At 40.8% G+C, this 12,760-nt stretch overlaps 1 protein-coding gene across 2 annotated transcripts in view; it reads left to right on the forward strand.

The window, feature by feature from the left end:
* Window positions 1-12,760, forward strand: part of ascc3 (activating signal cointegrator 1 complex subunit 3) — a 339,566-nt gene that overhangs the window by 229,146 nt on the left and 97,660 nt on the right. For both annotated transcript variants that reach the window (XM_007899134.2, XM_007899135.2), the window contains exons 16-17: window positions 1,300-1,524; window positions 12,192-12,311. In XM_007899134.2, coding sequence (XP_007897325.1) covers window positions 1,300-1,524; window positions 12,192-12,311 — 345 coding nt within the window. The remainder of the gene's footprint in view (window positions 1-1,299; window positions 1,525-12,191; window positions 12,312-12,760) is intronic.

The following is a 12,760-nucleotide window of genomic DNA, read 5'->3' on the forward strand; positions in this document are numbered from 1 at the left end:
AAAATGACAGATTTGTTTTAGGTATGGCATTTATTTTAGGGAATCCAGAATTAAATACAAACTTATTTTTTAAGTTGGGTTTAAATAGAGAGAGTAAAGAGAGCACGTCGAGAACCAGATAGGTTTTCTCCTTAAAAATAGGTCAGTGATGGCCAGGCAACCATTTATTGAAACAACAAATTAAGAAATCAAGTGCTATTCGTACAGTGTCCAAATGAGACTCATGGATTTTAGACACAGGAAATATCAGATAATAAAGCTTTGCATTTATACATAACTTAATGTGGATCTTCATATTGTTTGTCTTCAGCTACTTATCAAATTTCATTTTAGAACCATAGAAATTTACAGCATAGAAGGTCGTAAGGTTCATCATGTCTGTGCTGGCGCCCTCAAGTGTAATCCTTTCAGTTCCATGTATCTGTCCTTTCCCTGTACCCCTATAGCCGAGTCTTCTAAGTTATTTGTTTAGTTCCCTCTTGAAAACCAATATGGATTCTGCTTTAACAGTGCTCCCAGCTGGACGGTCATATCCTACCTGCTCTGTGTGTGAAAAAACATGTTGAGGCCCTCCAATTACTGACTCACCGACCAGTGGAAATAATTTCTCACTATTGACTACCAAAACCCCGCATAATTTTAAAGACCTCTACCAGCTCACTCCTCAAACTTTCCAACAGAAAAAGTCCCAGGTACTCCAGTCTCCACATAGGCCAGACCACTTATCCCTGATATAATCCTAGTAAATCTCCTCTGCATCCCCTCTATCATCTTGACATCTTTCCTAAAGTGGGGTGACCAATACTGGATCAATACTTTTGAATGTTATGGACTTATATCCTCAATAGCCACTTATGACAAAGCATTTCATGTTTTAATAACCCTCTAAATGAAATACATTGTTCTAACCTCCCCCTTCTGAGCTAAGTCATTTTTTTATTTTAAAACATTGCAACAATTGGGCCTTATTTTCACTACACAGGGAATTGCAGTGTGAATCTGCAGTCTGAAAGCAGTGTTTTATAATGCATGCTTTGTCACTGAATTACAGCTGGACTGGGATTCAAATTTGATGCGTCTACAAATGTTGAGCAGAATGTTACCTGTAATTAAAAGATGCTGTGAATGTGACTGGTATGCCGTCCACACTAATAATTCTTCCCATTTGTAATAACTCCTTTGATTTCCTTTGTTTGTATTGATTAATAAACTCCTATTATAACCTTACCTTTCCATCGATAGGAATGATGTCCATTACTGGTTGTATATTTATAATGCTTTTCCGTATTTCATCCACAGGGTACTCAAATATATGATGCAAAGAGAGGTTCTTTTGTTGATCTTGGGATTTTGGACGTGATGCAGATTTTTGGCAGAGCTGGACGTCCACAGTTTGACCGATTTGGTGAAGGCATTATTATTACCGCTCATGATAAACTGAGTCATTACCTAACTCTATTGACTCAGCAGAACCCAATTGAAAGCCAGTTTCTGAATCACTTGGCAAACAATCTGAATGCAGAGGTAAGAACTTTGACATATTCTCTCAACCTTTTGAAAATCCAGAAATCTGTAAAAACCACTTCCCGTTCATAACTCTTTATTTCACACAAACAGGCACATACATACGTACCCTCACATATACAATATGCATACATACATATATACATACAGGGGAACCCAGTTATTACGCCTTGTTCACTATAACCAGCAGTGAGGTACACCTCCAGCTTCTCACATGGACCTATCAATGTCAATGGCCCCTGATGACTTCAATCGGGATGAATGATCATTTTATTTATGAGGCCATTGCAACTCGATGTCTAATTGTTTGGATCCAAAGCACCAAGTTATAACCAAGTTATTGCCCTGTATGCAAAATTATGCCTATGCACAAATGTCAACCTGACTCAGTTACAGCACTCTCACCTCTAAGCCACAAGTCCCTCATCAGAACATTGAATCCATATCATCTACTGACTCTCCAATGAAGTGCTTAAGGGATGCTGCTTGTTTAGGTGAACATGAGAAATCCCTTGATACTAATCATAACAAGAATGGAGTTTCTCCGGTGTCCTGGCCAAGAATCTTCCAGATTCATTATGTTTGTGGGACTTTGCTGCTCGCAAATACAATCACTACATTTTGCTGTATATCCTGTGAAGTACTTTGAGACATCTTTCCAACATAAAGGCGATATATCAAATTTACTTATTCTTATTAGATTCAGGCCATTTTTATGAACTAGCAGCGTTAGGTGATTTATTGGTATGTCAGCGATATTGTTAGGCATATTCCTAATATTAATATTGCAGCCTGGCATCTGTGTTCTTACTGCTTGCAAGGACTAACTTATACTTTTCCTACTACCTTAGAATTAGTTTACTAACAGGAGTTACTTTAATTCCTGATGGGAGAATGCATATTACAGTCCACAGCTCCATAACTTTCCCGTTCTGGTTTGATTACATAGAATATACAGCATGGAAACAGGCCATTCGGTCCAACTGGTCTTTGCCGGCATTTATGTTCCATATGAGCTTCCTCCTGCCCTTCCTCAATCAAGCCCATCAGCATAACCTTCTATTCCTCTCTCCCTCGTGTACTTATCTAGCTTCTAGTTTGTGGAGTCCTGTAGCTCAGTGGTTAGTGCACTCGCTTTGCAAGTGAGAGACCTGAGTTCCATTCCAGGCAGGGCGAAACCTTGGGCAAGTTTCCTTACTCCACACGCCTAATAATAATCCCTCCAAAACCAAAAAAAAAACAATAATAAATTGGTCATTTTCAATCTATGACTGTTTGTGGGACATTGCTGTGCGCAATTGGCTGCCGCGTTCGCCCACAAATATACAGTCAATTCACTTTACAGTATATTCTGTGAAGCGCTTTGGGACGTCCTCCTGACATGAAAAGCGCTATATCAAATGCAAGGATTATTATTATTATTATTCCCCTTAAATGCATTTATGCTATTCTGAACTACTCTTGTGGTAGCAAGTTCCACAGTGCCACCTTTCTCTAGGTAAAGAAGTTTCTTCTGACTTCCCTAATTGGTTGATTGGTGACTATTTTATAAGTTTCCATCAACTAAAGTCAGTACATACATAATTGCGTCCTCTGGTTGCCCATAAAACTCACCGTCATAATGTCTGATAAAAGTGCTAAATCTTCCCCGGCAACATAAAGGCTACTGAAGCATAGCATACTGTTAAATCAAAGAAAATATTGCTTCAAATAGTTTAATAATTTAAGTGTGTTCAATAAAAAAAATTGTGAAGCATGACTAATTAAATGAGTATCTTGATGAATTTAGGATTTGAAGAAAAAATAACCTGGACACAGAGCTTAAACCAGGCTTAACATTTTTCATTACTTCAGTTCCAATTCATTGGTTACTCGGGAAAAGTTTAATAAGATGGCATATCCCTAAATGCATGAAGGGAATATTCCAAGTGCCCTTAATTTTTATTCTATACAAACAACAAGCACCCCTGGGGTTTGGGGAGAGGAATCTCTTACCTCAGAGGAAAGGAGCGTGGCTGGATCATACAAATGTTGGCTTAGATTGGCTCCTAATTTCTTAGGAGCAATTTCCTTTTTTATGTCTGGAGGTTATCAGTGGTAATACAATATTCTATACCATTAGTAGCAATCTGATCTTTTCTCAGCCATATTGTAAGGTGCTGAGTTTGCAATCGCAGTCCTAATTCTTGTATTCTACTGAAAAGCAGACCAGTACCATTTCAGCAGTACCTGCTCCATCTGCAGGGTGGTTCCTGAGCCAGAGGGTCCACAGTATTCCAGAGCACAACCAGCCTGGCTCATCGGTAGGACCTGGAAGGGCAGACCAGTCACAGGGAGCTCCTGTTAATCCTGCAAGCCAAAGCCCTAAGGGGTAGGGTGGGTCCAGCTGTACAAGCAGCAGTGAAGCTTGCCGGACAGCAATATCAATGGCAAGATATGCAGTTTAAACTGGTTAGACTCCAAGCAGTACCCCTTCACACACTCTGGTGTCCTCAATCTTTGGCTCTTGTCAACCTGCGCCTAATACTTTAGATAAGCAGGATGCATCCCTCCAGGGAGAGCGTGCACATTCCATTTCAATAATCTATCTTTGGGATTTCCATGTGTAGGTGGGTTGCATGGAAAATCTCACTTGGTTTGGATTCTCTGAAGCATGGTGATGGGTTTCCACATGTGTCAGACACCTGGCCAAACAAAACAAAAAAGATTTGTGAGATTTTGGGTTAAGGAAGGCCAATTGCTGCAGTTTAAACGGCTGTCCTGAGAAAGTGAATGAGTCTGGCCTATGTGTTGTGTTTCTCAACTGAACACATAAACTTTCCAATTGACACCATCTCCATGTTTCCCCCCCAGCCCTTTCTAATGATGTCAAGCTGAAAATGATCAGCTGAAGCTGCACTGGCCTCTTAAAATCCCTTCTGCATCTCCAATTGGCAGGGAATCAGTTGCTAGGCTACTGCTTGCCTAAAATAAATGTTTACAATGCTCTATATTGTAAAAATTGAACCACAAAGAAAAATTTGAGACCGGGGAAAAGCACAGGTTATCCCAGTCACCTTCCCCTGATATTGAAAAAACACTACTCATAGAATTAATTTGCTTTCAAACATACATGCAAATTTAATCTGATCGCTTTTGATCGAGACGAGCAAAGTCAGTGCAGGGGAATGGAATACTATTTTCGTCCAATGGTCTCAGAAAAGAACACCTCTTTTCTTTTTCTTAAATTTAATGTGTCAGATTTAATGTCTCTGTATACCTCTGCTCCTGACTGCACTGCTGGTACCCCGGTTATTTCCATTATAAGTCCTCTCTGCCTGCCGACATGCGTGAATCTTACCAAACAATCAGGATTTACTGAACACCCACATGTAACATGTTTTCCTCCCATAATAAATTTAACAAATAACTTATCTCTGTCCCACCAAAAAAAATCAAGAGTTTATTTTATGTTATTTGCTATTCTCTCCCCCCACCCCACAACATACACCGGTTTGTGGTGGGATGTACAGAAGCTCTGATCCCATACTTCTTACAGTCCCGCTCTTTCACCAGCAGCTACAGAGTAACGTGACAGTGACTCAAAATGACTTGCCTTCTCTCACTATCCCTCATCTGTCAGAATTGGGTCTCACTTCTATTCAGTACATGTAGAAAATCCAGCTGAGCTCAAGAAGTCCCCAGTGTTTAACCATTCTGTGGCACACATCTGTAATATGGGGATAGTCTTTTAATAGAAAAGGATAGCGAGTGCAAAATGCTCATTTTAACTGTTAATAGAATGATATCAAAGTAGATACTATACACCATTTATGTACAGGTATCTATCACTATTCTGCTGGGGCTCCGTCTCTCTTCATTGGAAATAATTAGTATAGGGTTTGTGCACTTTTATATTTAATAGAAATTGAACGAGAATGCCTGCAACCTCAGAGAATTCTATTTGTATCATAAAAAGGAGAGCAAACTGGGTCATTGCCAGAATATGTAACCAGTAGGCATTTAATGGTCAGCAATATCTTCAATAAAAAAAATCTATTACAGATATGGGAAAATCAGGGGTCAATTCAGCTACAATTGAAACTAGGATAAATTGGTAAGGCATGGACCAAATGTAACTTTGCAGCAAACAGAAATTGCTTTTTTGCCCTCAGAGGAGAAAGATGATGAAACTCGGGGAATGGCGGCCAGCGTTCAGCTGTGGACAACACTGATGTTTTTAGCGTAACTACTGCATTGAAAAGACAAGTGAAAAAAGTGTAGCTTCCACAATACTTACAACCAGAAATGTCCTGCTGATGTGCTTGTCGCTCAATCAATATTAAAATGAACTGGTTGTGTGAACTCAGGAAAAGAGATGTTTCTCAGAGCTGCAGGAGTCACCAGGAATACAAGTTCATCGCTTGCTAGGTTTTATCACTTACCAAAGAAACGTGCTTATTAATTTATGGATTTGTGCCAAAATGGGGAAACCGAGTGGCAAAATATAAATTTGGTGCAATGCCTAAGGCCAATCAATGAGAAGAAGAAATGCCCTGCCGTAAAGTTTAGTAATAACCCAAAATACCAAGTTTAGATTATGGTAGAAGCCTGGTCAAAATGCGCTTTGTTGTAAGTGAGAGCCGCAGCAGAAGTCATACGGTGGAGCATTTTGACAACAGGAATTCCAAAATGGCCGACCCCCCCGGACATTTAAGCACCGATAATGTCACATCCTGCTCAGCAGGTGGCTGGGTGCGTGCACAGTAAAACCCACTATAACACGGGTTGAAATTCTATGGATTCCAAGCACCACGTTACACAAGGCGCGTGCTCTGCGGTACCAGGGTGTCAGCCTTTTTTTTGAGTTGGAAACTATAATGTCTGACTTCCGGTTCATTAGGTCACTGTTGATGTCACTTCCTGTGTTGTACATGCCCAGCGTTAGTAGGATATGACGGGGACCTAATGTCGGGATTCCAGTCTGCGGAGCCTGGAGACACACCAAGGGTCTGATTCATAAATAATCTGAAGGACCCCAAAAAGTCCAAGCAAAGAAATAAAGCAGACATGCCAGGCTCTTATGATGTCATGGTCCGAGTGCGAGGTATTTCAGGGCAGTTTTCTGTGGTGCTGAATAATAATGATGGATAACCCCCCAAGTGTCATAGGCACCAGGTAGAGGAATCACTCTATAGGAGACAGAGCTGGACATTTGACTACGTCCACTGTTGAGTACCCCCAGAAAAGCAGCACTCACTGAGCTCTGATTACCTGAGAAACTTTAAGACCATCTGTCAGCCCAAAGGCCGTCTCACAGTGACTCGCAGAACAGTTCTTGTGATATAGAATCAGGCTCCAATCACTTTGTCAGGCTGTACGATTCCAGAGAATACCTGTGGAACAGCGCCAATCTGCCGGAATCAACAGGGTTGGTGAGAAAGGCACATTCCCAAGGATAGATAGCTCTTCAGCGCTGTGGACCATGAGGCACTATTCCAGTGAGGCAGGTAACAACTACCAGTCTGTGCCAGCAGAACGGTCGAGCAGCAGATCACAGAATCTCCCACTTTGGAGAGCTGCGAAAGATCGGGGTGAGGAAAAAGCCAGGGTGACAAACCCACAGCCAAATCACAATCAAAAAACAAAGATCTGAACTGGATCCAAAACCACTTTAATTCTGAACTGATACAAACTTGAATTGGAAATCCCAAGAGGAATTTCTTGAATTGTCAAGCGATGGAGGTTTAATGATTAAATTCTCTGCTGTGCCATTACCAGAATTGTGGATTGTGCTGTTCGTGGAAAAACCTCTCAGAACAATTACGCCTTTTGCTGCAACTTACATGTGTGAGGCTGACAGCCCTGAAGAAAAAACACAGCACTTTTGTACGTGGAAAGTGATGTGCGAGTGTCACTGACTGGAATTAAACCATATGATTCCTTGTGCCAAAATTACCAGGCACACCCATCTCATTAGGCATTTAGAACACAGCGTTTGTGTGATATCTACTGTAACATTGTAATATCTACATTAACATCTGCATTAAGCATGACCTTTTATTTTCTGTAATTCTTTTAATGTCGTTTGCAGTAAGGTGCTCAAATTCTATGGATTTATTGTGTGAGGGTCCTCAGTTAGAATGTCTAATGTGATGGGGAGCCTTGAGCCCAGAAAGCTCGGGAACCACTGACCTAATGAACAGAAGATGTTCATTTTAGCAGGAAAAACTAGCCAGCAAGCAAGCAACAAGCAGACTGGTTGAGTACATGCCAAATAAATGGGGTCCAAAGTCCAACTGGATTATAAGTAAACCCATGCCATAGTGAAGTGCATTTTAGCAGGGATGCACTATGTTACTTTCTTTTGGATCCCAATACACAGATCTTTTAACAATCATAGCAGCAACATTCAGAGTCCAGGCTCAACCCTGAAAGTCCACTAGGTGGCAATCAAGCCATACTGAAGTAAGAAGGTGGCGGCTGCTGTTTATAAGTGCTTAAGCATCCTTTGATTTTTTTTGTTTTGTAACCTATTTACTTGAACTGTAATAGAATTTGGTTTACAAGTGTGTACTTAACGTTAAGCACCGTGGATTATAATGGGTATCATCACAGTTAGTCTGTGATTGCTATTTTTCATTTTAGTTGTGTGCAGCTGAAAAATCTGACAGAATTTATGAAGCACGGGGCCTATGAAAGCAATTACATTTGTAACTCTTAAGTATAAGCAGTGTGGATTTACTGGATACAGGAGTAGAAAGGAGAGCTTGGTTTTGAAGTAATTAGACCCTCTCTGTAAAGCCATGTCTGGTTGCCAAAAAAGTATGATATTAAGAGAATGGTGTATAACCAACTCACTTAATTATCATAGTAGGATCAAACTGGTAGTTTTTTTAATTGGGTATTTTGCGGGCAAACATGGTAGCCAATTTTGCAGAGCAATGTCCCACAAACAGCCAATTTCATTTGGGAGATTGTTGGCCAAGACACTAGGAGAAACTCCCAGTAACTTGCTATAGTTTGTGACAGAAATTGTAAAAAGAAACCCTATAAGCTTTTTGACTACATTAGATGTATTGGGACATTAAGATCATACATAAACCAGGATCAATATTTATCTACTTGTAAAAGATCTATAATTAGAGTCCCATGTTTTTCATAAATACAAAATAACACATACACGGTATTTAGCAGAATGATACCAGGAATGAGGGACTTTAGTTATGTGGAGAGACAAGAGAAGCTGGGATTGTTCTCCTTAGAGCAGAGAAGGTTAAGAGGAGATTTAAATAGAGTTAGTTCAAAATTATGATCGAGTAGATAGGGAGAAACTGTTTCCGCTGGCAGGTGGGTCAGTAACCAGGGCACATAGATTTAAGATAATTGGCAAAAGAACCAGAGGGGAGAGAGAAGAGAGTTGTTACAATTTGGAATGACTGCCTGAAAGGTTGCTGGAAACAGATTCAATAACAACTTACAAAAGGGAATTAGATAGGTACTTGAAAAGTCATGATTTTTTCTAAGAGGAAACTTAATGATTACATGAGGGACAGGAGAATATAGGAGAGGGAATTTGGAGGGTCGAGGCTCATGTTGAATGTAAATTCTGGAACAAAGTAGATGGCCCGAATGGCCTGTTTTCGTGCTGTAATGTTGTATGTAATTTTACGTAATTCTTTCTACAGTAGATGTGCAGGTAACTCAGTCATGCATTTTTGATATAATTTGCATTCAACATTTGACAACAGTGTTATATAATTTTACCACAGGAAGTGTAATTGAAGTATTAATTGACCAGGTGCAGTTGGTAATGGCTTATTAAGTTATTCAAGGGCAGAACCTTCACGGTTCTTTCCTTGACTGGGTCAGATTGTACCTCTCACACCACCTCCATGTCTTCTCCACAAACGTTTTTTTCTCAACCCCCCACATTGTCTCGTGCGACATTCCTAAGGGCTCTATCTTTGGTCCCCTCCTTTTCAATATCTATATGCTCCGTCTTAGTGACATCATCCACAGATATGGGGTCAACTTCAACATGTATGTGGATGATACCGAACTGTACCTCTCTGCTTATACCCTTGAATCCAGGACCACTGTTGTCCTGACAGAATGTCTGTCAGACATCAAGTCCTGGATGAGAGCTAATTTTGCACGTCAACAATACTGAGGCCCGCCTGATTGGTTTCCATCAGCGCCTCCACACCTCAGGCGCTGACAGCATCACCATCCATGAATGCACACTTCACCTTGCTAAGTGAATCTGGAACCTTGGCGTCTTGTTTGATCCTCAAATATCCTTTCTACCCCATATCCATGCCATGACCCGCTCTGCCTTCCCCACCTCCGCATCATCGCCCGGCTTGGCCACTGTCTCGCACCGCAGGTCGCTGAAACTCTCATACACGCATTCATAACATTGAGGCTTGACTGCAAACTTCCTGCGTGTTGGCCTCCTCAACTCCTCCCTCCATAAGCTGCAGATCATCCAGACCTCTGCAGCCGGTGTCCTCTCCGGCACTAGGCTCTGTGACCCTATCACCCCCATCCTCACCCGACTCCACTGGCTTTCCATCACACAGAGGATACAGTTCAAGATCCTGGTCCTCACCTTCAAAGCCCTCCATGACCTTGCTCCTCCCTACCCCTGCAACCTCCTAACCCCCTACCATCCTGCCCACTCCCTCTGTTCAGCAGGCTCTGGCCTGCTTCACATCCCTCGCCTCGCCCGCCCCACCATTGGCGGGCAGTCCTTCTGCCACTCTGCCCCCACCCTCTGGAACTACATCCCGCAGTCCCTCGGCCTTGCCCCCTCCCTTGCTTCCTTCAAGACCCATCTCAAGACCTTCCTCTTCGACGGTGCTTTCGATCACCCTGCTTCTCTCCCTGCCCTCCACCCTCCCAATCCCGACCACCATCTCGGGTCCGAAACACTGACTGTCTAACGTTTTGGGATGTCCTCCTGACGTGAAAGGTGCTATACAAATCTAATTTTGTTGTTGTTGTTGTTATGCTTTCCAATCAAGTACAATTCTGATTTCCAAATCTTCATTTAAATAAAGGATAAAACCCGCACCTTTGCATCAAAATCTTTCAACTCAATGAATATTCAAATTTCTTCTTGTTGCTGCTGTTGTACAACTTGCATTGCTTCACCAAAGCTGTAGTTAAAGAGTCACCAGAGTGATTAAATGTAAGCGTTGGGCTCAATAAGAAGCAAGGCAGCAACATTTTATGGGCTGGGAAATGAGGCATAAATTTGGTTTTAAGTTACTATGTAAAACTTTTATAGACTGCACTTGAGATCCTGCTCCAAAGTAAAAATAACAGCTGACTCCCCATTCACAGAACAGCATAAAAAATAGCCTCTGTGTTTCCCTCAATTCTACTTTGTAACATCTTTAGCAATTTGTAATAAGGTATTTCTCGAGGTTATTATATTAATAAGTGATACATGTTTCTTCTGTGTGTATGAGTAGTTGTAGCAGTGAGACTAAAATGGCAGCTAACATTGCATGTTTACATTTTGGACTAGAAGTTTCAAAAGCTTTTGCGAGATACATGGGCCCTCTCCAGCTTCTTACTATACAGGCCCATGCTCACATTGCTGCTGTTTCTCACTTGCAATTAACAGATTCCTTCATCGGTGCATCCATTCACAAACAAAACTGATAGTGAACAATATTGCAACTTTAAAATTTGAACTGAAAAGAATATTAGGACTCACCGTTGTTTTAACATCGCATTCACCAGAAATATTGTATGCACCGGTCAGGATACTATTCCTAAATGTGACACTACAACTATTCAATCAGTAGCACTTAGAAGGTTGTGTGTTGTGGTAAGACATCATCTCATTGTCTTGATTGACACTCCAATGCAGCAGTGGGAGGTCTGCATTGTCTAAGGTGTCATCCTTCTATTAAAGCAAGGTCCCATTACCTATTCAAATAGATAGTACAAATCCTGGATGCTATTTGAAGAGAGAGTTTTTTTTCCCCCTGCCGACCTGGCCAACAATCATTCAAATAAATTGCCCATTTACCTCATGGTTATTTTTCGGACCTTGCTGTGTGCAAAATGGCTATTGTGTTTTTCTCCAAAAAACAGTCTCTACGTTTAACAGTAATTCCCTGTGAAGCGCTTGGGAAACCTTTTTGATGTGGTAAGGCACCTATAAAAGTGCAAGTTCTTTCTTCCTTTGTTCAAGTCATAGCTGGGACATTGTGGGACATTGCTGTGCACATACTGGCTGCTACATTCATCTGCAAAATACACTTGACAGTAAATCTTGTGAAGCGCTTTGAGATATTTTAATGATGTAATAATGTACAATATGAAATGCAAGTATTATTATTTATACTATTAAAAATGTCACTTGTGGTATTAGAAGAGTAATCGGCTGAATTTTTTTAATACAAAAATAACTTAAACTTCAAGGGCTGAGTCTATTTTGAATATTTTGCTTATCATTATTGTCCAAAGTTGTGAGGTTCTGATGAGTGCCAGAAAAGGAGAGCTCCAGGATACTATTGGCATTAATTCTATCTTAATAAAGTACTAGGTGACCAAGCTGAAAAGTAATCAATCAACACCATTACTTGTACTATTTTATCCCCTTGCAGACTTGCCCTGAAAGATTGCCATTCATTTTGGCTCATTTGTGGGTTTTTTTGTCTTTCCAGATAGCCTTGGGAACAGTGACAAATGTGGAAGAAGCAGTGAAATGGCTGAGCTACACCTACCTTTATGTGCGGATGAGAGCAAACCCATTAGTCTACGGAATCAATCACAAAGCCTACCAGGTAGAAAGCAGATGAAAATAGGGACACTTGTGTTTTCTTCTGCTGCGTTGTCCAGTACAAGATTACAACCTGGAAAGAAATATTTGCCCATAGAGAATGACTATACAGATCAGAGCATTCCTTTTAAATTCATTAAGAAAACTTGTAGTCATTACGGTGAGAGGCAGGAAAGAATCTGTACCGTCATTGTGACTGACTGATCCCAGCGTTTGTTTAAAACGTCAGTGAAGGTATTGGAAATGCTATGAATTAGCATTTAGTGGTTCAGTGCTCAGAGTCTCATCAAAACAGTTGTCATGCTTCAATTGACGTGAAAACCATTCTGTTTGATTCTAATGGAATGAGTGATTAATGCTTTACGTGGAGACAGGCAAGAAGCGAAGGAGGAAAGAAAAGCTCATCTATTTAAATTGTAAGGGTGGAGGGATAATGGTAGGCTTATTTATTGT

Source organism: Callorhinchus milii, unplaced genomic scaffold (genome assembly GCF_018977255.1).
Source record: "Callorhinchus milii isolate IMCB2004 unplaced genomic scaffold, IMCB_Cmil_1.0 Scaffold3, whole genome shotgun sequence".
Classification (NCBI taxonomy): domain Eukaryota; kingdom Metazoa; phylum Chordata; class Chondrichthyes; order Chimaeriformes; family Callorhinchidae; genus Callorhinchus; species Callorhinchus milii.